The 25745-nt window shown below is 31.5% G+C and overlaps 1 protein-coding gene across 6 annotated transcripts in view; it reads left to right on the top strand.

Annotated features, from left to right (window-relative positions):
* Positions 1-25745, top strand: part of LOC124354644 (transcriptional repressor p66-beta) — a 52670-nt gene that overhangs the window by 5807 nt on the left and 21118 nt on the right. For 3 of the 6 annotated variants that reach the window (XM_046805265.1, XM_046805266.1, XM_046805267.1), the window contains 5 exons: positions 13011-13070; positions 17550-17769; positions 21606-21878; positions 23084-23222; positions 23356-23459. In XM_046805265.1, coding sequence (XP_046661221.1) covers positions 13018-13070; positions 17550-17769; positions 21606-21878; positions 23084-23222; positions 23356-23459 — 789 coding nt within the window. In that variant the 5' untranslated portion in view covers positions 13011-13017. Of the gene's footprint in view, positions 1-1718; positions 2275-13010; positions 13071-17549; positions 17770-21605; positions 21879-23083; positions 23223-23355; positions 23460-25745 lie in introns of all 6 variants that reach the window. The other 3 variants (XM_046805262.1, XM_046805264.1, XM_046805263.1) reach the window with 2 other exon arrangements.

Genomic DNA, 25745 nt, shown 5'->3' with positions numbered 1-25745 from the left:
TAGCCTGATAACAAGTAATTCATAGAAACAGAAAATGAGAACCAATCATCATGTTGGCATGTAATTTTCATAGTAAGTCAAAAAAGTCTGTTCTTTACAATAATGTAGATTTTTTAGGTTCCTGGTAAGAAAAACTTCTAAAAATAGTGGCCTCCAAATAATACCTGACTACCAATAATTTTTAAAATGCACATACAGTATTGAATAAAAAGTAGGCTATAATGTAGTAACAAAATTGCAAATTAGCATAAAATTCAAATTCCATGGATTACTCTGATTTAGTCATTATAAACCTTTCCTTAAGTTGTTATGTGTTACTTAACAAAAACTATTGTTTTTTTTTAACATCAAAACAAATTAAATTTGAAAATATTACATGTTTTTTTATTTTACTGTATATTTTCATCCAATCTTCAATGTGATCTAAAAACTATTTACTGATTATTATGTTAGTAACTGTGATAGCTGTTCAGTAAGTTAAAAACATTTTGGAAATAAATATTTGATGAATTAAAAATCTTTACTTATATACATTAATTTGAAAAGTATGTTGTTAATGTTTTTTTCTACACAATTGCCAACAAAATTAAGGAACTTTTTCACGATTGTGTTAATATTTAAATATTGTCTCTGTACAAATCTGTTGCCTGCTCTTTCAACTAAAGGTTTATGGCAGATAATTCTGTGTAAGTACTAACAAAGGATTATACAGACTCTTGGAGCCTGTAAGGCTGTAGTTAGTGATGACAGCAACAGATAGACTAGTGTCACTAGGCCTAACTCACAGCACTGTTGCCAGTAATATCAGTCAGCCACGCTCGGTGACGATCCACTGCTTTCCTTTGATATACTTGCTTCAACACCTTCTCTGTAGTCTTGCTGGTGACTAATATTCCTGGTCTCAGTGTTTCCATTTCCTTACTATATAATCCTGGTAATTGGTCAGGATACCATTTTATATCAAGCGAAACCCAAAACATGTTTTATTCTTACCTTTGTGCAAGTTAAAATTTCATTAACCAAGAAAAATGTGTTAAAATAGTTGATTCAAATTTTGTCTGCCTTATTCTAAGTATGCAAATAAAGATCCATCAAAGAAAGAAAAGCAAAAGAATTGTGTTAAGTTGCACTCGATTAACAACTTTCATTATTTACTTACATATTTCAGATATTAAAACTTATACAATACATTTCTACTTTACTTTACAGTTGACTGCCTATAATTATTTTAAAGAGATTCTTTATATTTCCATTTTTCAAAGAAGTTTGAATTAATAAAAATGCAATTACAATAAGAAGCTCTTCTCGTCACTACAAAAAAGAATAATTTTATTTTCAATTATATACGTAACTCATCAAAAATGCTTTTTAAAAATAATTACATTATTTGTATTATTATTTATTTGTATACAAACAGTCAAAGTCAATATTTATCCAGAAACGCATGACATCCTTACCAAAATATTTTAAAACAACCTTTAAAATTATTTGTTTAATGCCATTTTAATAATATTTAACATTCCAATTTTAGAATCAGTAAAATAACCAAAACAATATACTGTAGAATAATTGTATTGTAATATGAATAAATACAATTTACACATATTGTATTAAGGTAAACCAAGCAATATTCTGATCTCTTAGAAAACGAAGGTGTATAGTAAATATGTAACTATTTACTTATTAAAAGTTCAGTAAAATATTTTTTTCTTTTTCAGGTAATTAATTGTCTATATATTTAGAGGGAAGAATAGTTGTGATGTTCTATTAGTGTAAAACTTCTTTCTCTTCTAGTTGGACTAATTACATTCTTTTCGGGTATACCTTCTGTTGGAAGGAAGCGTATTGTGGTAATAGCTACTTTTTGTGCATTCCGTATCTTGTCTACAAAAAGGTCTGACTTTAACTTAATATTTGGTTTCTCATCTATTGGTACTGTTACCCAGTGTGAACGCTGTCCATGGACATCTAAACGCATTCATGAGTGAGTATGCCACATTTCACCAAAGAAGACTTAAGTGTAATTAAAACGTGTTATGAGAAAAATGGTTGGCACGGAAAGAGGTTAGTGAGCGAATTTCCCGAGAAAGGGTGGTCTCCCCGCTCTGTGAACAAGGCTATCAAACGTCTGACCACTAAAGGCTCAATTTTTGGCAAGAAAGGGAGAAAACGTCTTGGTGCGGAAAACAACAAAAAGAAGGAAAAAGCAACAAAAATTGTGAAAGACAGTGAGACTGCGTGTTCGAGTACCGGTAGTCAGTCGGAAGTAGCAAGGTACAGTGTGACTTGCGGCTTGTGTCTACTTTATCTCTCTCTCCCTCTCGGTGTTGTCAGTAGTGTGATGAGATAGATTGTGTTTTGGTTTGTTTAGATGTTTTAACGTGGACCGAGTGATAACATGTGCCTCGTGTAAGTGTTTAAAAAACGTTTGAAAAATTCTGTTTGTTGATTTTGTGTTCTCTGTCAGTGTTGTAGTTGAAACGATTGTGTTTTCATTTAGTTCTTTATTTTTGAGAAACTGTGCATGAAGTGTTTAAGTCATGTGTTGTGTTACTTTACATTGTCAAATACAGCTTTTATTAACTTTGACTTTTAATTAGAGGTTTGTACAGTGTATGGAACAAGACATCTCTTGTTAATTTTAGTGTTTGTGTGACATGAGCTAAATATTCTGTAATGAGCTTGCTACAACCCATAAGAATCAAACTTATTAATTACTATATTTATCAATGTAGCAGAAACAATTTGATTAGTAATTATTTTATGTACAGTATTAGCCAAAATAAACAGTACTGAAATGGTAATATTTTATTATGGTAAACACAGTAACATTACATATAGATTTTACCAATAAATACAAGTCAAAGAAAGGAAAATCGGTTAAACTCGGGTATTAACATATGACCCCCGTTCAGTTTGAAGCAACAATCATACCGTTCTTGTAGGTTTTGCATCATTTTTATGAAGAGGGGTTGTTCCATTCTCCTAATACACATGGTAGTTTTTTCTTTGAGTTGAACGATGGTAGATGGTGGGTCCTCGTGGAAAATGTTTTCCTTCAACATTCTCTAGACCTAGGCGTCTGGTGTAAGATCGGGGGAGTGGGCTGGGTAAGGAAAGTTTGTTCTAAGGGAGATGAGACGGTTGCAAAATGTTTGTTGGAGGAAAGCAATGTTGTTAACGGCAATGTAACTGGTTGCATCATCTTACTAGAACCACTGTAAATTTAACGGCAGGTTTCGTCCATGACAAAATCTCCTGATTTCTCTCATAAAACGATCAAGAATGGGCCTATATTGATACTGATTTACAGTAAGAGTCTCTCTATTGTTGCCTTTAAAACATTATAGTACCACTATACCCTTTCCCAGACACAGCGCACCAAATGGTTACATGCTTACTATGCTGTAGTCTCTCTACAACAATGTCGGGATGTTCAAATCCAAGGAAACGTGTTGTCTGCTTTTTATGAAACCATTAAGGTGCACATGACATTCATCTGTAAACCATACATCACTCAGAAACTCAGGTTCTTCATAGCATATTGTTAACATTGAAGCACAGTACTGAACTCCGGCTATTTTGTTTCTACAATTCAAAGGTTGTCTAGTTTGTATCCTGAATGGAAAACCACCAATGTTTTTAGACATTCTTTGCATTGATGTATTGCTAATATTCAATTTAAGATAAGCTCGCGTTGGGCTTGTTTTCGGTGACTGTAACACTTGCTGCAAAACTCTTCTGTGTACAACTGTCATTTGTATAGACAGTAGTTGGGCGACCTGAAAAGCCCTTTCGCTGTGTCAAAACACTACCTGTTCTTCGAAATTTTTCAACAACACTAAGAATCACAGCATTATTAGGCGGGGTTTTGTGGAAATGTTCCTGAAAACATAATGCAGTGTATGACAAGCTTGGCCTACCCGCACGTCCAATTCCGTATGAGCGAAAATAATGCTCTACGCTAAAAACTTTCTGTACCGTTGTTAGCACCATGTTAGCAAAAACTAACCTCAAATAAGAAAGAAGAAATGAACACGAATCCGTGGCAACAATCTACAATTGAATCAGCTGATCGAGAAGGCAACTACAGCTGATTGAGTTTCAGTACTGTTTATTATGGCTAATACTGTATTACGTTAGTAAAAATTTGATTAAATAAGACATAAGAGGTTTACACTTTATTTATAATTTAATATTTACCAGCAGTATATCATTTTTAGGCATCCATATTTATTAAAACTAAATGAAATCCTGATTTAAAGTTTCGAAAATGTCTTGGTGGGTACAATTTTGCTTAATGAAGATTGAAGCAGCTTAATAAGTTTGTTAGAATGTATCCTACCCTCTTTCTTATGAAATATGATTAGCAGCTCCCATTATTTGCCGGGCCTTAGATAATTTCATTTTGCAAGACCCTTGATTTTCTTAGTATGACTTATTCAGTTACATAAAGAACCATAAACGACGATGTGGGTCAAAACATTGAAACCTAGCCTTAATATAAGTGTGTCACAGACCTTGTCTTAAATATTTCTTGTGAATTGTATTTATGTACCTTAAATTCACTAAATATAATCAATTGTGTGAATAAAATTTATTTATATAAAAAGTATTAAGACACGACACCACCATTGATTATCCAGTAGTAATGGTCTGTTTTCAGTAGAAGTCATGCCATATAATGCCTCAATATTGGTAATGAAACTATTAACATAGGGTGTATTTTTTTGTTTATGTAATTATAATTTATGCAAAAAATGATTGAAAAATGGAAAAGTCCTATGATGCCATAGAGGGGTTATTGTTATTAACAGTGCCACAATAATTCATGTCACAGTTTGTCAGTTAACACATTCGCTGCGGCAAAAAGCATAATTAGGGTTACCGGATGCTGAAAAATTTTTATGTAGAAAAAACTTCCCTTGTACGGTGGAAAGGCAAGATTGAAGGTCTAAATGACGTTTCCAGCCGAGTTTCCTGGAAGGTCATAATTTTCGGCCCCTACTGGGGCCGGCCGTATATTATGCTGGTCCCGTACTATCGAAAGTTGTTACAAGCGCTCTGCTGCTGATATCACTTACTTGTTTCATTGAAAGTCCATATACACTGAATAGCCTTGCCCCAAATAATCCTTCAAAAGGTGTAGGACAACCCTCTAAGTATGCCCTACACCACCTACGGTAGTATCTGATTTGCCCATGTACATGAGGAATCTAAGAATAAATCCCTGATGCTCTGTCAGTGTACAATTTAACACCAAACTTGTACCTTTTGCCCTTGATGTACTGACGGAAGTGTAATCTTCCTCTCCACAGTACCATAGCTTCATCGAGATATAACTCTTTTTGAGGGTAGTAAACATTTCTCATTTTGTCGTTGAAGTAACGTACAACGAACTGAATTTTTTCTATGGAGTTTGCAGTACCAGGGTCAAGAGCATTGTCGTTTGTTTTGCAAAAATGCAAACAACGCTTGGACAAGAACCTGTTCCTCGACATAAAATTACTAAAACACTTGAAATTGAATAAATAATTTGTTTTCCAATAGTCTTGGATTCGATTCATTTGTATTGTGCCTGTGTGCAATAAAACGCCTAAAAATGTCTTCAGCTCGGGTACAGTGATGTCTTTCCACGCATTTATTCTTGATTTCGGTATCAAGGTTGGTTTACTGTATACACAATTGAATGCATAAGACTTTGTAAATTTGCAAATATTTTCTAGGAAAACATCGTCAAGTAGGAGTGTGAAAAAATCTATTGAGGAACCAACCCCCCGGGACTGATACTAACAAAGATTCGGTTCTGACAAATTCAATAGGCCTCATACCTGTTGTTGTAATACTCCAAGTTGGAACCTCAATAACATTAGCCTCGTCGTCACTTTCAGAACAAGCAGATGAATTGTCTGAGGAAGAGTCGTTAACAACTCTTTGTATGATTTCCACAGAACCATCACTGTCGTAGTTTTGTTCATTGCTGGAGTGAAAGTTAGTCTGACCAGAGGTACCTGGCACTGCAGGATCCATTTTTATAAAAAAAACACACAAATAATGTAGAGAAAGAATAACACAGTTGATATACACAGAAACAACACACTGAACACTCAAAGATTACGATGGGCTCCTATTGAAAAAGAACCGTAATGGGTAAAAGCAAACTAAACCGATCACTGTTGGTCATAACCTAAAATGCGGCAAAGATTCAACAGTCTACAACGAATGGCTAAATCACACTAAGGCTTTGTGTGTAGAGCAGCAAGGCGGCCCCATCTGGGGACGTCCGTTCTATGCGCGCAGGTCCACCGTCCCCATATGGGGCCGGCCGCAGTGAATGTGTTAACTTCACTATACTGCATTATCAAGACAAAACATATATTACCACAATTGATTTTCTATGCAATCGCTCAATTTAGAGTTTTCTGCAAACAGACGATAATGTGAGTCAGGTGACCGAAACACCTGGTTTATAGGAGCTGAAACCTCGGTCTAAATCTAAATTTAAGACATGTATCATGTATTTGGAGGACATGTGTCGTCGTTGGTATCGGTTATGTATCATGTTCATTGAGCCTAAACAATTAGGATAAAATTGAACATTTTAGAAACAGTTTGTAAAATTAAGTTAAATAAATTGTCATCACAAAATATATTTACACAAAGTAATCTTTGATACCATTTTTATATAAGCCTAGTAAAGTAAAAATTAAAAAATATTGTTTTATGAGTAATTAGTTCCTAACTATACAGTGTTAGCAAGGAGGAGTATAGTAACTTTTTATCATTAAAAACATAACAAACCGTACTCTTGTATTTTTCACTTATTGTTAGAGTTTTCTACATTGTTTATGCCCTTGACAAAATATGAGAATAACAAGTACTCAATTGTAGAAGCAGAATATGACCACACCATTAGTAGTGTATCAGGCAAACCAGGTATTGATATTTATTTAAAAAATGTCTGTAAGACATTTCAACGAATGTAATCAAAAAGGAAAATGTATTTGACTTTATAACTCATCAATGACTTTTTGTTAACATAACATTGACATTTTTATTTGTGGGTCAGAATGGTGTGATTTAGTATCAAATTGTTTAGGACAATGTTTTGCCTCACTATATACGGGAAACAAGACTTGATTATTTTATCTTTTATCGGAGTGATATTTAAATCTGAACACTTCTTCAGTAATTGTTCAAAATCCATGCCATGTTCATTTGTTTACATCCCGTATTAATGTTATTTAAAACAAAAATATAATTTATATGAATTTCTTCAAGAAAAGCTTGTCAAATTATTAATATTTCATCAGATTTATTAAAAATTCCTTAACATTGTTAATAAAATCATACAAAACAAAATAATGTTCTCCATACTAAAAATATTTTAGTTTTACAGATGTGGAAAACAAAAAAAGAAAAAATTTAGATAAAACTGTACAGTTTTTGAAGTGACTACTTTTGGTGGGCTATGATGTATGTTTTGCAGGGGGGAAACTTAGTTTTGTGTCACAGAACTTAACGTCACGCTTGTTTGCTCTGTAACCATTAGAGGCGGGACTACTACGGCCATTTAGAGGTCAGAGAGGGTTTCTCCGTTCAGTGGCAATCCAGGCGTGTTAGTGAGAGGTTACTGTTGCTCCTTGATGAAGTGACCACTTCTTTTGGTGGGCTATGATGTATGTTTTGCAGGGGGGAAACTTAGTTTTGTGTCACAGAACTTAACTTCACACTTGTTTGCTCTGTAACCATTAGAGGCGGGACTACTACGGCCATTTAGAGGTCAGAGAGGGTTTCTCCGTTCAGTGGCATTCCAGGCGTGTTAGTGAGAGGTTACTGTTGCTCCTTGATGAAGTGACCACTTCTTTTGGTGGGCTATGATGTATGTTTTGCAGGGGGGAAACTTAGTTTTGTGTCACAGAACTTAACTTCACACTTGTTTGCTCTGTAACCATTAGAGGCGGGACTACTACGGCCATTTAGAGGTCAGAGAGGGTTTCTCCGTTCAGTGGCATTCCAGGCGTGTTAGTGAGAGGTTACTGTTGCTCCTTGATGAAGTGACCACTTCTTTTGGTGGGCTATGGATGTATGTTTTGCACGGGAAAAAACTTTTGTTTCGCGTCACATATGTTTTCCACACGCTTTCCAAGTAGAATGTCAGCTTTACCGAAACGTAAACAAACCATTATATAAACATCTGATAATTGAAAGTTGATGAAAAAAATAATGAAAAATCTGTTAAAAGAGATTTAAAGGGAATTACAAACCCAATAACATACAACATTATAAATGATAAAGAAAATAATGAAACACTTCTTTAATCTAGTAGTGTTTTACAAAGATTTGTTTTCTAACTGTTCGATCAGTTTACTCATATTATTATTGACATAAATATCCGAAATATCGCATTGTTTGGTTTTATCCCCGCTTTTGCAGACTCCTTGGTTATGGAATTCAGGTTAGGTTAAAAAACTTCCAACACCAAACCATTGTTGCAGTAAGACTAACATATATGGTAAATATTGGTTTGAATAAATACTAATTTATTTATTAATGAACCCAGTGTAAAATTTAGTAACTTACTGCATTACTTAATAGCAGTATTTAAAGCTCATCAGATTCTAAATTGAACTTCAGCACGGTTAGATTAATTCTTATTCCAGTTCACTACTAGTTTTGTCCTGATGAAATTTAAAAAAAGGATTAAAAATAAATTGATTAGATCTTTTCTAGTTAACAAAGCCTAGTGTAATTTAGTCCTGGAAGAAAATTTGTCTTTTATTGATAATAATTATAACCTTTACTCAATTACATTGGGCCTATATTTAGAAGTCAGTGATCATAGTAATATATGAAATGTAAAAGATTTTACAATAATATTTATAAAATTAATAGAAAATATAAATCTGTTTTATATACAGAATTGAATCTCTCATATGGTTTTAAAATATAAAAAAATAACCATTTAATAATTAGCAAACAAACTTTTTATAGATATATATCCATGTCCTGTTATAAGAAGTAGTCACTTCTGTCTGTCAGTCTCACGACTGCCTTTCCACTTTTTAAAATTGTGGTTTTTTATAATTTATTTGAAAATTGTGATTCTACAATACTTGGTAAGTTTTTTTTTTTTCGGAAACTACAAAACTACAGTTTTTCTGCAGTCTTTCAATGAAAAAATAATATGGTATCAAATATTCATAGGCGATTCATTTATAGCCATGTTGTCATCAATAGATCAACTACAGTACAATGTTAATTGTTGCATTTGTTTCTGTATTGGTCATCAAACTTTGCAATGAGCTTGAGTAAAAATGCTGATCCATGGAAAAATTTGCATGTGTAATCAATTGATAGTGATAGCCCTTCATGGAATTTTTAACTGAAATTATAAACTAAGTTTGCGACCTCGATGTTGAATTAAGATTAGATTAAGGGACAGGTTTTTCATTTCATCACAATTTTTTGTGAAATAATATTCAGGAGTAATAGTTATTCTTTCCATTATTATATCTAATGAATAGCTCTACAGGAATCATGCTTGAATTGGTAGAATGTACAAGCTTAAACAAACTTTGAGTATGTAATTATTGTTAATGTGTTCCTGTAACCAATGATGTGGACAGTGTAACATAATGTGGAAACTCCACCTACAGTAGAAATATGAAGAACTTGTTTAATTCAGAGATTTGATACGTCATTGTAATCACAGATTGTCAGATAATTGTATATGTATTTTACTACATTAGTTTTAAAATTGATATCATAACTGAGTAAGAATTGCTGAACTTAGGCTTAAAAAATATTTTATAGGAGATGCCTTGATCTCAAAAAAATTGTACTCCATCAGAAATATTAAAACAGCAGCATATATCTTGTCGGCATTGTTACAGATTTTCTTGCTGAAGCTGTAATTGTTAATACTTAGTTGTTGATATGTTTTTCATTGTATCTATATTTTTGACAATGGACTCTAGGACTAATTATTGTACAATCATAAATTTAGTACCAATTAAAACATTAATTTATTCAGTTTACGCACCTTATCATATTTTAATTTGTAACTTATTTATAATTGTACATAATTATGTAACATATGTTCTTGGAAGCTATATAAAATTTACTAACTAATAACTATCTTTGTTTTTTCATAGAATTTTTAAACGCATAGTCACTTAAATTGTGTGAGTGCACATGACATATGCCCCACACCCAAAGTGTGTATTAGACCTGTAATAGACCACTGGGAAGTATAGTGCATGAAACCATCAAATGCACAATCAATCTGTACATTGCTGCTTGATACCACCATACAGAATGAGTTTGTGTAGCAAAACCATCAGAATAATTGAACAAGTTTAAAAAAACTCCGCTAGGTGTTACTATATGTCAGTAACAATTAGTTTTCAGTAGAAACTTACAACAATTTCTCTGTTACAATATACAGAATCAAACGGCAAATACATGTTCAATCATTTAACTATCCCTTTGATACACTCATTAATGGAACTTTTTTTAACGACTTTGTTAACAAACATTATAAATACATAATATATTTTTAAATAATAAATTTAGTTTTGTCAAAACAAAATTCTCTATTTTGGTTTTAAATTGCATATATATAAATTATATTATTCTATTTTTAAATGCTCATGTATGATGATTGAAAACAGGTGTGCCACTAAGAAGTGAATGACAGTTTGAACGACGGTTAATTAGTATCAAACGTTAGCTCTATGTAAGTAATGTCTGTAACATAACAGTTCCCTACTTCAATCATAGTCATTCAGTTCAATAAGTTCAGTGGTAGGCTACCTTTGTCGAGGAAAAGAAAAGCCATGTAAACACTCTATTAGCATTATCATACGCAAACATTCAGTTATCAGGAGAGCAAATATTGAAACGCAAAGTTAATCCCTCTTGACACATCCTACAGACTCTGGCCACATTTTACTCTTTACCTCTGTCCTACTTTCCCTTTAACTGTTTCCCACTTCATAAAGGTGTAAAGCCTCTTTCTTTAATATTTTATATATTTACACACACACACACACACACACACACACACACACACGAATTTTACTATGCCAACATAAACTATTTATTTGAATAATTATATTCATATTTCTTGGTTTGTTTATAAATTTGTATAAACAATTATTAAGAAGGGAAGGACTAAGCTTTGACATTGTACTAATTTTGGGAAATTAAAAAATTAAGATAGCATTACCTAGTAAATTTTATCTGGTTTTTAAAAACTATAATATTTGTTATATTATCTAAAATGACACAAAAATTATAAATTAAAATGTAATGAGGTGCAATATAACTGAAAAAAAACTTGTAGTAGTTTAAAATTGTTCTCGGTCATACAAATAAAGATACAAAGTGATATTATGTTGTGCACAATATATGAGTTGCCTAATATTATTGACATTTGACATTTTGTAAAACTTATTTAAGCTAATAAATCTTAGTCTATAGACTTATCAAAATGAAAAGTACAGTTTTGACCTACCGTCACAACAAATATAACTAAAATTTGAATAAAAACATAATTATTTTTACTCAAATATATTCACAGGTTATCACTATTCACTAATTTAAACCACAACACTAAATCAGATATTATACCATAATTTACTGAATGAACACAATGCAATTTACATTTGCTAGCCAAGTAAGCATACTCTACCAAAATGGCAGAACAAGTCATATTTCAATAGGTAATGACAATGGTATAGAACCAACAAAGAAGAAAGAACAAAGATGTATTAAATATTAGCAGTTACTTGCGGCCTCACACGAAATTTTATTTTGCAAAACAGTGACACCATGAGCATATTCTTTTTAAATGGTATTATTAAGTATCTTTTGAAATTTCTCTCTGTTTCATTGCATTTTATTATTGAATTTTATTGAATAGGACCAACAATTTCAGTAACAATTGAACTATTTCAGACCAGTGTGAAGAAATCCTAAGTCTAAAGGGAGACTAAAGTCGAGTTCCTTAGCTTTTCAGTTAACACATTTATAATGTAATAAATTATGGCATTTTACTGTAGTTGATTAACATCCCAATCAAAACAAACCCAGACAAGAAAAGCTTCTGCACTTACCATGACATTTGTAAAGTGTAACCACCTGTTTAAATGTGTATAAATTATTATACTTATTATTCTTGACTTTGACAGTTGATTAAAAGAACATTTACTGCATGCTGATGTGGAGCGTAGCCTAGTGGTATTTTTGAAATAGGAATAGGCATATGTGTTAACGAGGAACCCTAAGAATATCCATGTATAATTTCAGAACGATAGTGAAGTAGTTTTTATGTGATTGAGTAACACACATATACCTTTATTCCCTTCCTCTTCATATTTGACCCCTAATCTTGCCACAAGTATATTTATTTAGTAGACCAAAATCATAGTAGAATATCCAACACTAAAATGCAGTAAATATAAAAACTTGTATTGGTCACACCTTCCGATTCTGAAAAGCTTTAAATAACTTACATGGTTAAATTCAAAATATACTGAAAGTAGAATATCAGGTTTTGAATATTTTGAATTTATGAGTGAATTTAAAGGAGGTTTTGATTAAAAACATTATTTGATTCAATTTTAATGGTAAATTGATTATACAGGATTTAAAAATTACATTTAGCCTCAAATCTAATTTTTTAATACATGATTGTTTTAATTATTTGTAGTTAATTGTATAATATTTTTTTTATATTTATCATACTTGATGATAGTATTCTTGAAACCAAAATGCTCATTGTAGGCATATAAAATGTTAAAGATGTTAATGATAAAATCATTTGGAGACTACATTATTTATATACTCGTGTTTAGCTTTATGTAGAGGTATTTTAGTTTAAAATTATTATTCACAAAATGTGCTGGGAGTGCCCACGGTATTTGAACCTGGGACACTCACCAAATGCTCAAAGAAAAGATCATAGACCACACTGTTATTATAATCAACTTTATCTTTTCCAGTGACAATATGGAGAGGATGGAAGTAGATGAAGATTCTTCAGTGGTCGATCTTAGTCTCCCGTAAGTTCTACACTTTCATTTTTATGTTTTTTACTTTTATTATGGATATATAATTTGGAAAAATTGAATAATTAATAGTGAATTTAATAAAATGTTAAAATAATGTTTTATTTGTTATTAAGTAAGACTCTTGTATAGCAATCCAAATTGAGGTGTAGAAGTATTTACCACTAGCTGTTACCCACTGTTTCATATGCAATCTTTAGAACCGAAGTCCTTATATTACTTAGTAAAAGCACTTATGATGTAAAATGATAAGAGTTCTATGAAAAGTTTAAAACCTAAGTAGTAGGCATACTAAGTAGATATTATTTAAGTTCATGGTAAATATTATCAGAGTTTAATTTAATTAATATATTATGTTTTGCAAGTGGAAGAGCATTTCTGGTCCAAATTAATTAATTACATTTGCAATGTCACAGCTGAGCCTGTATTATTATTCTGAACATAACAAATACACAGGTCTCGGAAACCTACTTCGGTCAAAAAGCGTCTATTTCTAGCCTTTATCACATTTTCAGGTCTAAGATATTTTCAGTACTATAATAGAGTTTGCCTTGTCCTGACGAAGAAAAAATATATACTTACGTAGGACCGAGAAGCCTACTTCGGTTAAAAAGTGCCTACTTCAGATCGTTTAAATTCACTTACTATGTCACATTTCAGCTTGCAATATTTCCTCGATCAAATTCTAGATACGTTCGATTATGCAGTTCTGGAAATCTACCTTGGTCAAAATCGTCTATTATCGGCTTCTGTTATCTATTTTCATTTTAAAATATTTCCAGGGACATAGTTGTTTGTTTTGTTGTCCTGATGAAGAAAATATACACATACATAGGACCTATTACGGCCAAGGGAAAGTAATACCTACTTCCTATGTACTTTCGGTATAAGGGGGAAGTCCTTATAAAGGTTATGCAATATTCCAAAATGATCGTAATTAAAGTTTTGCGTTACACTTGTCTTTTGGACTATAGCCAGGGAAAGAATGAATCGTTGGGGCATATTAGTGTTCATTTCTCTGGTTTTCCGAAAGTCACTGTTAAAATGCCATATCACAATGTCAAGGAAGCCCACCAGTTTAAAGTAAATTATGTGAAAACATTCATAACTTTGTTCATTAAGGTTCGTTACATTACAGTGTTTAAATTATATCTAAAATGCATTACATGATTTAAATTCGTCACTGGCGAATCTGGAGTAAAATTTATATATTATTTTTTATTCACTATCTGCATCACACTATTGATCAAGCACTGTTTACTTAATATTTAATCAATTTTAAATGTAAACAGATGTTTCAGTCAGTTTCTCACACTATAGCTGAAGGTGTTAACAGCTGTTTAGTACCAGTTTAATTTGTACTATGAAACGTAAAAACTACATTTTTTCTGAATTTCAAAATATTCAAGGTAACTTTTCTTATATTTTGCTGCATAAAAACCTTCCATGTATTTCAATGAATATTTTACAAAAAGAATTAACAAAATTGGTCCAGTCATTCTCAAGATTTGCACTTACCAACACATTTCATTTATAAGATTTAAATCACAATCACACAATTGCTAAATTTGACATAATGATGTTGTCTTAAGAAATCGGAAATCTATTTTAAGGAACGTTTATGATTCAACTGATTTCAAAATATTTTAAAACATGTTAGAGTGATTTTCTTTTCAAAGTTTTTAATTGATAGTACATTTGTAAACAAGATATAAATGAATCATTCAAAGGTGAAAAATCTCTTTGGCCAATATGTTTTTAAACAATATTTTTTTTATTAATTTGAAATACTGTGTCTTACTACAAAAGAGGTGAGTCAATGTGAGACAAAATGTGGCATCAGGAAGTGGTTATTTTTCTCATGTATTGTATTTTTTCACGGTTTTACTGATTTGATTGTTGTGTATTACAAAAGTACATTAACATAACGCCTGTACCAATCCAAGTATATTTAAAGTATGTTTAAAAAGCATCTAACTTTCAGTTGAAAAGGTTATGTTAACATTTTTCAACAGGTGTTCTTCTTTAATCAACTTGAAGTTTTATCATTTCATTCAATGCTCCTGCCATTAATAGAAGACAAGTCTTGAATCTTTTAGAATGAATTATAGCTGTTTTTTAGCAATTTACCTAATGTAATTTTTGAATTAAAATCGTGACCATCTTAAATAAAAATATGGAACCTTGTGTAACTGGAATGTTACGTTTTGTTGTTGGTATCAAACTATTGAATAAGATGGGGAGGATTTGACAAATTCAAATCTTCTGTTAAAATTGAAAAAACGTTATTTTTTAACTCTGGAGATCTGGCAGAAGTTGAAATTCCTATACTGGCAGGCAATATTTTGCTAGTTGTGCACACCTTCATTGAAACCTATGTAGAATGTTTGTTGTTGAAGTAAAATATACACTATTATACATTTTATTTTTCAGCACGAAACCTTAAACATTTATTTATTTATTGTGGAATTATTTTTTTAATTTAAATTTAGATTTTTCTTTTCCATTATAAGTAAAAAAAACTAAAAGTAAAACAAAAATATCCAAAATTAAAGCCTTTAAAAATATAGAAATATTTAAAAAAAATTACTTTTCAAAATATACAAAATGTTATAAAAAGGTTATTTATGCAAAACATAAAAAATTCCACTTTCCCCATAATATTGCATATTCACATTCAAATATTTGTAGATATTTTCTGTATTTTTATTATATTTTAAGACCTTTTCTATGTTATAGAGCATAAAAGTTATGAAAATAAAAATTTGTTTGTTTGTTTTTTGTATACTTTTATATGTTAAAATGTTTGTTTGCAAATCCTAAGAAGTATTTTTCCAAGAAATAAAAGTTGTAAAAATCAGACAATGTAGCGTCAGAAAATGCTTAAAATAAAGTAAATTTATTTTAATTGAAAATCATTGCCTGATAATAATTGTCTTAAGTTCACTTGACTTATTTACTAGGTTACTCGTAGTGTTTAACAAATAAAAAAATAATTGAATAAATGGTATTTGAAATCTAGGCTTAGGCCTAGGTATAAAGATTTTTATTTAACAATTTAGCTGTGAATGTTACTAAATTATTGTACAATACATGAATCGCATATTAACCATTGTTCCCAGTATAGTTTATACGTACAAGCTTAGAATTCACAAATAAAAGTTTAGAATACACAATGAGTAATGCCGGTGCATTAATATTGCGGCTAAAGTCCTCTTGAAATTATAAAGTTTGATTACAAAATAAACACATCATTTATTTATTACTTGAAGATATCTGTATCACTTGATGGCAAATTTCAAAGGAAAAGTTTGGTACTAACACAACTCTAATAATATTATGAGAAACAAAATACTAATGACTAATGAAACTAGTCGTCTAACATTACAGAAATATCGCAAAAAATGGTTTCGTTGAATGTCTTTTTTCAACATATATCACAAACAGATGTTTGAAGCAGATGATCTTGTTGAGAAAGAAATTCTGAACGCATTGATGTAGCCAAAGTCATTCTTTAACAAAATTTCCCGCAGCAGAAGTATAAGGAAAAAATCCCATTTTTATGTGTTTTCTTGAAGTGCGCGACCGGACACGGCAAACCAATATTTGTATTGTAACTTTATAATTTCTATGCATACACATTACGCATTATTATTCAATAAACTATTTATCAAATTAATCTGTGAAACATCCCAATTAATTTGGTAAAATATTTGTCCTACTTAAGTTTTATTTTCGATAGCAAAAGTTTGATTAAATAGTTGACTGCAAAATCGACTAGTGACTAGTTGTTAAACATTGGAGAAAAACATTTTTAACGACTAGTCACTAGTTGTCTAACAGATGGAGGGTTAATACAGTTCTGTAACTAATTTGCACCTTTAAAACATCAGCTTGTTGTTTGATATATTGTTTTGCTATATCTTTTCCAACACATTTTTTTCCAGAACAAAGTTTACTGTCTTCTAAGTTTAACCTTTTTAAATAGGACTTATTATGCCACTTTTTTGTAATACTAATTGTGTACTGTTTGAGTTTTCTAAATTGTTTTAATTTGAGAATTACTAAAATGTTGACACAATTGTATATACTCTATCATTTTCCCTTCATAATGCCTAAAACAAAGTAATAAGCACACTCGATAAAGAGTTAATATATCGGTTTCTAACTACAACAATGGCTCAGTCAGGTGATATGCTTACACTTCCGTAGTAGAGTAGACAAAACGATACCATCACATACTACTGTTTAGTTAAATAACAAAACTAAAAATTAGTGCTTCCCTGGAAGATTTCGTATGTTAAGTTTTCTTCATACTATTAACACAAAAGTACAATTTGACCATTTTATTGGTTGAGCTTTTGTTGCTAAAAAGGTAACTGAGGTGGTTGAGCAGTGCCTTCAGTAATATATTAGTTAATATGTCAAAAAGGTACTCTAATTAAGAGTTGTATTACTTAATGTGGGTTACAGCACCAGGAGAGAGAACCCCCCGATGACAGCAGCTCGGGTGGAGGGTTGGGGTGCACGTAGAAGCCTGAGGCCCCGCACCGAGCTGCGTAGCTATGCAGAGAGTCCAGATGTTGTAGTGGTGACAGACGATGAACCCAGACTCAACGGCTACACTAATGGAAGTGGTAGCTTAGACAGTGATAGCGATGATGGCGAGATGCCACCCCTCCCCCCAATCAAGGTATGGTAGATATCAGTTTAGGTTAGCAAAATTATTCTCTGTTGGCATTTTAACACATTTTGGGCATATATTGCTGTAAATGAAATAGTTATAAAGATCCTTTTTGGATAAGAATTGTAGACTAAGGACAGAAAATATACAGTATATAGGAACAAAAACTAAAGACTTTTGTCAGCCCTGTTTGTTCCTATTTCAATAAGCTATTTGAACTATACACTTTACTCAAGATTGGATCTTGTGTCCGCTTCTCTCCCTAACATAGCAACCCCATCATTGTTTCATCTGGCTGCAACAAATTGTCAAGGTTTTTAATCTAACCAACTGTAAGCTGAAATTGTGTAACACATTGTCTCCTGATGGTTCCGTCTGGGCTTGTGATAGAAAGGACTGAAAAGCAATGCTGGGAATATGAATGATGTGGAACATCTTCACACTTTAGACCATAGCAATACCATCACAAACCTTTGCTTCATTTTCAACCATTACTGAGTATGTGCATAGTGATGGAGCTAAAATTTGATGTTGTGTCCTCCCTAATGCCTGTCCCTAGCATAGTCAACAGAGGCTGGCAGGTCTACTTAACAAATATGAAAATTAAAACAAATCTAATAATACAGTCACTAGTTCAAGTGCTACAAGGCATGCACTTGTAACTTTTGGAATGAGCTGGCGCATTGTCTTGGTGAACAACCCATGATTTGTCCTACCACATTTTTTCTTACTCTGTGATGTAGTTTAGAAAGTACCTCAAGATAGTAATATTGATTAATTATTTGACCTTCAGGAACCTAGTAAAGGTACACAATCCCGTGGATATATATATATATATATATATATATATAAAATCATTGCTTTAAATTTTGACTTGCTCATGCTAGCTTTTTTGAAGTTGGGCTCTTGCAGTACATGGATTGGCACTTCGTTTCCAGATTATAAGTTTAAAACTATGATTTTATCATTGTTTCCAAAACATTTTGGTCATTTTGTACAAAGTGTCAGTACAAACATTTTTGTAAGCTTCTTGTTGTTCAAACATTAGAATTGTAGGCACCATTTTAAGCACACAGTTTTCGCATTTTGAATTGTTATGTAACATTTGCTATATACATTCTTTATCTCAATACCTACAATTTCGCCAGTTACGCGAATACCTAATTGACGGTCATATTGAATGAAATTACTTACTTTTTCAACATTTTCATTCGTTTTGGATGTTGAAAGGCGACCTGGGCACGAATCAACATTGTCTGCCATCTTTAAGACACTTAAACCATTCAAAAACACATGCACGCAATAAACATTCACTGCCATTACACTTCATTCAGTAAATTATAAGTTACAGTAGCAGTTTTTCCAAGTTCTTATTGAAATTTCACAATAATTCGTTGCTTTACTATTACACTAACTATTTTAACCGGCAAAAAAAAATAAACAAAAAAAACATAGGCTCATGTGTTAAAGACAACATATTACATGTATGTACATTTTAATACTGTTTGCTTAGCTATATGTAGTATAGTAAAGTTTATATCTTGGTTAAAGTGCTTAAGAAACATTTTTACAAAAAACTGAAACTTAATTCTTCAACAGTTTTGTTTGTCGTCAATAAAAATCAATTGATCAATTTTCGTGTAATTCATTTGACCATGTACTCAAAATGATCAGTAATTTCATTAGATTGTTGTAAATATTCAAAGAATAAGTTTTAACCCTTCATCGGGCGCTAAACGGAGTTTTCCTCCGTGTATTTTTTATTATTAAAAATAGTACTACTTTTCTGATGTTGGCAGTCGTTTCCCGCAGTGTACTTCACGAGCATCTTTCGGGGAAGCGAAACAATAGCCTCCCGCTTATCTTTGTCAAAATCTGTCAGTATGACGTCTACTTCCGTACGAGACTGGACGATTCCTCCGTGAGCGCCCGATTTTGTGTTTGTAGTGCTTGGACGAAATCTCCGTGAGCGCTTTATTGTGTTTATTTTTTATGTAGTACTTAATGTGTGACCTGTGATGGTTTCTTTTTAAGTTTTACAATATATTTTATTTGAATTTTGTGAAATGGAGAATGAAGACGAGAGACTTGTCAGTACAGTACCCGTGTGCTAGGGAACATTTCAGTACTGTTTATGGAGTGAACATTGTCGTTATAATAACCAGAAGGAAAATGTTTTGAAACTTTGTGTAGTATTAAAAAAAAATTTTTGAGTAATAATTGACATTACATTGTATAATAACTCAAGAATTGAAGTAAGTTGTTTTTGTAAGAAGTTAAAAATTAAGTTAATTTCCATATTATTATTACAGTAGGTTAAACATTTTTACAATTAATTGCATTATTCCTTAAAATAAATCATGTTGTTACTATACAATAACATTTTTTAAGATTTTGAATTTTTTATTTGGAAAATTCATTACATAAGAAAGTAATTTTTTTATTTAAGCGCCTGATGGTGTTTCTAATTTTAAGCGCCTGATGGAGGGTTAATTATAAATCTGATTGATTATCCCATCACTACTTTGAGACTGAAAATTGTATAATTGCACCTTCAATGGAATGCATTGACTATCGAAATACTGGGGTGGAAAAGGGTTAGGGATTTCCAGAATATGAAATCTCTGCTTAAGCAGTCATTGTCCTCAGTACATAATGGGTTGCAAATTCCAACATATGAATCATCACAACAAACCATGGAGTAAAGAGGGGATTGTAAAAATATAATTTCTTTATTTAAGACAAAGGAAATATTAAATAATACTACCAAAGACAACCATTTGCCCTCTGTTACAAATTGAATTAATAATTTGAACTGAAATTACTGGAAGAACTAAAAGAATTATTTAATTTTTAGAGTAATAATAGTGATAATACTTAAGTATTAATAATAATATTTTAAAGTCATAACAATTTTATTTCAAACTTTATGTCCAAATATGCCTTAAACGCATGTCCTGTGGGATAATTTCAGTACACTGGAATCATTCTACTACTAATATTTTTTTCATGCATTAACACATTATAATTATGTAGTGGCTTGATTATATAATTTTAGTTTTGATGTATAGCAACTAAGCCTAAGCCATACAACATTATATATCAATTCAATTTGTCCTTCACTATGGCTATTAGTAGGCCTAAATGGTTTATTCGATGTCAAATCAGGTGTAGGATAAATTTAATTACAGGTAGTAAGTAGACAAAGAGTACATAATTTAATTCGTAGCTTTATAATATTGATAAACTTATTTTTTATGTTCAAAATGGAAACGTATCCAGTATTATTACTGTAGATTATAATTACTACATTGTTTCAACCATAGCTTTATACCACATTATTAGTGGGCTTAATACCTTTGTAAAAAGAAACATTTTGGTACAATTTTTTTAATTATTTCAAAGTGACAGACTGAAACATAAAAAGGTTATAAAAATATTTCCTATTTCTATGTTTTTATAGTAAAAATTAAATATAAGACCCTGCAATTAGTTCTTTTTTTTTGTTTACCACATTTAAACTGTTTACAAAATATTTATTTTTTAAGGTTAGGCAAGTTGTTTAATATATGTTCACATGTCATGTAATTTTTAAAGAAATACGTTGCAAATAAACTATTTACAGAGTTTTTTACTTTATTAACACAGTAAAGTTTCTTCAGACAGCTTGTACTAGATCATACTAGCAAAGTTTAATAATTTTTTTTTACTCTTCCTTATAATTAGCCTTAAAACATTACTAGATTTAATTATTAGAGACCTTAATCATAAAAACTTGTTTCACAATAACAGGCTCATGAAAACATGGTGAATATTGTAAATAGTAAACGCACTTGGGGTTTTAGGAGCTGAGTCCTGCTGAGGTGCTAGAAAGGGAGAGGGTGGTGCGGCGGCTGAGAGAGGAACTTAGGAATGAGGAGATGAAGCTCGTTCTACTCAAGAAGTTACGACAGTCACAGCAGATGAAGGAGAACATAGCTGTAGTGCCCCCAACCACAGCTGCTGCTCCACCAGCCCCCTCGCCACAACCCAGCAAGCCTCCTGTAACTGCTCCTCCGCCACCACCCCTCTTGCGCAACAAGCCTCCAGCCAGTCCTGTACCACATTTGCTCAGAGGGGTCAGTACCTGTCAGTTTTATGGAATTAAAAATTCTATAAAAATTCTATAAATACTTTGGGAATTAAGAGTTTTAATCTATAAACAAATAGCACATGGCTAAGGAATACATTTTTATATTGAATTCACACAGGAATATTTCTTAATTGTAATTATGTTATAATTGTAATTGTTTAAATATTAGTTCTGGGCAAGATTTAAACTATTTCAGTTGTAGTCACTTGTCATCGTGCACCCAGCGAGTATCCACACCAAAACGTACTGTAATACTCAAAAATATGGGGGGAAATATAATTTTTTGGGTATAAAACAATTCTATTTTCAGAATATTTCCATACATTAGTTCAATACATAACTATTAAGTTATGATTATGTGAACCAAGTTGGTACTTAGCTTGTTTGTTATCCAAACTTTACTTTTCCATAACAATGTTTACATGTTACTTATGTAGGCAATGACAGTGATTACCTAAAAGTATCGAGAGTTTATCTAACCCCGTATAGGTATTACTAAAGGTTACCTTACAAAGAAATTGGTAACCTTTTATTTCGTGTAATGATTTAATCAGATTATAATTTTAGCAAGTATGTTAACATTACATAACTAAATAAATATCAAATACACATTTTTGCCATATTTCAAATAAAGAAATTAAAGTTGTGACATTTGATAGCTTTTTATAAACAGAAATCTTATGAAGAATACAAGATTTTTTTGGGTACTTACTGTTTTTATGTGATTACAAAATATCTGTAACACTATATTTCAAGATCTGCAATGTATCCTTTCGTCAGGTGGATAACTAATGTAGCCTTAATCTGAGTTAAAATAAGAGAAGTTTAGGATATAAAAGAGACATTATACGTACTAAGTTTAACTTTTTAGACAATCGACAAATCTCTTTAGTATCCATTATATATGTTTGTTCACTAAAGTAGTGTTAAAGAGTTATACTTAACATCATAATCTCTATTCACTAACTTTTCAAAGTTATGGTTAGAAATGGTTACAACTATACAAGTTCTGGTTATCACTAGGCTCTCACAAACACTGAGGAATTTGAGTTTCTTATATATAGGTAATGGTATAGTTTGTGACAGTTGTTTTATAACATTTATGATTCATTAATATTTAATGAAAGGCACTGACAATACTCTTTTTATGAATTGAACTTGCTAGAATGACTTGTTAGTGTCATGTTACAGCAGCCACCCCCAGCACGCAGTGGACCTAGTGTGCATGCTCCGCCGCCAACAGGCATGATGTTGGCTCCCCAATCAGGGCGGTCTCTGGCTCCCGGCATGCCCCCGTCCATGCATCCTACTACCCCCACATTGCAGAGAGGTGAGTTGCTTATAAAAAAAAAACAAATAAGTATTAATTTGTACATTTTAAATTACATGTGTGTGTTACATGTGGTGGGTGTTTGTGTGTATATAAAATATATAAGTTTAAATTTATGGATTCTGTTTTGTAGGAAGTAGCAGCAGTGTGTTGGCTGGCCGAGGTGTGGGGCTAAGTTTCTCTACAGAGAGAACCAAGGACTCTCGCCACTCCCCCGCCCCTCCGCCCTCACAGCAGGTACTCAATAGTTTAAATATTTAAAATGTATTTATTATTTGTAAAAAATAATATTTGTAGTTGTCTTTATATGTTACTATGTGTATTCATCCAGACTCAGGAAAACTAAACAAACAATTTTGGAATACAAAAACTCTGCTGCTTGTGAAAATTTTCAGAATTTGTATGCAATAACCTATTTATTGTGACAAAATCTTTTAAATCTAACATAACGGAAATTTTGTGGAAACAAACAAATCTGGACCGCTTGCATTGTGCTTAGTTAACCCTTTAAGGAGTATGGAAGTCATATGAAGTCTTCTTTTGATAGGCTAAAATGAGTAATGGTGAAGTCCAAAAAATTACCAAAAGGAGTAAAAAATAAAAACCTTAAATTGTATTAAAATTTTTCTATTTATATTGTAAATCTTGTTAAAAAAGGACTACATGTTCTACAAGTCAATATTTCAGTACTTTTTCAAAATCAAATGTCTTAGTTCCTAACTGCGACAGACTCTATCAATATTGACTGCTATTTGGACAACAGTAACAAACTAGATGGTTGCTCAACAAATATAAGTCACTCTCACAAGATAAATACGGCCACAGTATGCAGTATGCCTTTGATTTGTATGCACAGTATGCCTTGATTTTATAAAATCATACCTCATCAATAGAACACAAAAAGTATACATCAAAGGAAGTTGGTCACAGGAAGTCAAAATAGAGTATGGTGTCCCTCAGGGATCTGTACTTGGACCCTTACTTTTTATCATATATATAAATGATATAACATTGGCTGTTGATGCTAATACGCTTCTCTACGCTGATGACACAACTTTTTTCAATAGTAGTAATAACCTGAATGAACTAAAGAAATTAACCGACACCACAATAAACAAGGCATCAATATGGTTTAAAGAAAACGGTTTTTTAATGAATGAAACTAAAACTCAAAACATTTTGTTTACTTTAAAATCAATTCCTGAAAATAGTTTTAATTTTGAATCAAGTAGTGTAATCAAAATTTTAGGAATTCATATTGATAATAATCTTTCATGGGGACCTCACATTGATTTTCTGTGTACTAAATTATCTAGAATTATTTTTTTATTGAGACGTCTATCTTGCTGCATAAGTAAAAATTATGTTCGGACTGCATATTTTGGATACTTTCAGTCAATTTTGAGATACGGATTAATACTGTGGGAAAATAGTGCTAGAGTTCAGGAAATACTGGTGCTTCAAAAGAAAGCTGTTAGAATTGTTGGTAAAGCTGAATATCTTGATCATTGTAAACCTGTTTTCATTAACCAAGGAATACTTACAATAGTTAATTTATATTTGTTTGACTTATCTGTTTACATTTTAAATAATAAGGACTTAATAAACCATACACAAACACATAATTATAACACACGAAACAAAAATAACATTTTAATTGAATATTGTCGACTGAGCAAATCTTTGAATAGTCATGTTATAATTGGCTTGAAGGTGTATAACAAATTGAAACATTTGATAGAAAAATTCCCTCTTAAAATTTATAAAAATAAACTTTATGAATGACTATTAAAAAACCCTTTATATAATATTGATGAGTTTTTTTCTATTAACATAATAGACTTTTAATGATTGTTTTAAGATAAACTCATATCACTAGTATAATTATCAACTAGACAATTAATGTCTTATATTGTTATATATATATAATATTTATGTATTATACTTATTAAATATTATTTAGAGACAATGCTACTTAGTCTGTAGCTGAATTAGACTTTGTCAATGCATGTAACATGTTTTACGACAAATAAACGAATTTATTATTATTATTATAGTATACAAGGAATGACTAGTATAATGTGGTGGCATATTCTGACAGCAACGCGACCTTGAGTCAGTGGCTTCTACCAGGTTGTTACTGTGATCTGGTAGTAAAATCAGATTACAAGTGAATGTGAGCACAAGCATCGAAGTTAAGTATGTTGCCAATAGATGGAACCACTTTACAGACTAATCTATCTAAAGGCAATCAGTAATCGCAATGCATTTGCGATAATAGAACAATACAGAGGCTAAACGTCATATGACGTCCGTACTCTTTTAGGCCACTACAAGAATATACGTCATATGTACTACACAAATAATATTAAAATTTGACAAGACCCATGCTAGTTCAGGGTGGCTACCAACCAGAAATTTAAGGCACTGGGAAAACCCCAAGAATAAGTGAAGAATTTCATTGTAGAACTAGAAAAATCTCATAAACTGTGTATCTGTCTCAAAAACGTATGTAATCAAGAA

The sequence above is a fragment of the Homalodisca vitripennis genome, chromosome 2 (assembly GCF_021130785.1).
Source record: "Homalodisca vitripennis isolate AUS2020 chromosome 2, UT_GWSS_2.1, whole genome shotgun sequence".
Lineage (NCBI taxonomy): Eukaryota > Metazoa > Arthropoda > Insecta > Hemiptera > Cicadellidae > Homalodisca > Homalodisca vitripennis.
This window is presented reverse-complemented; position numbering and strand designations above follow the sequence as displayed.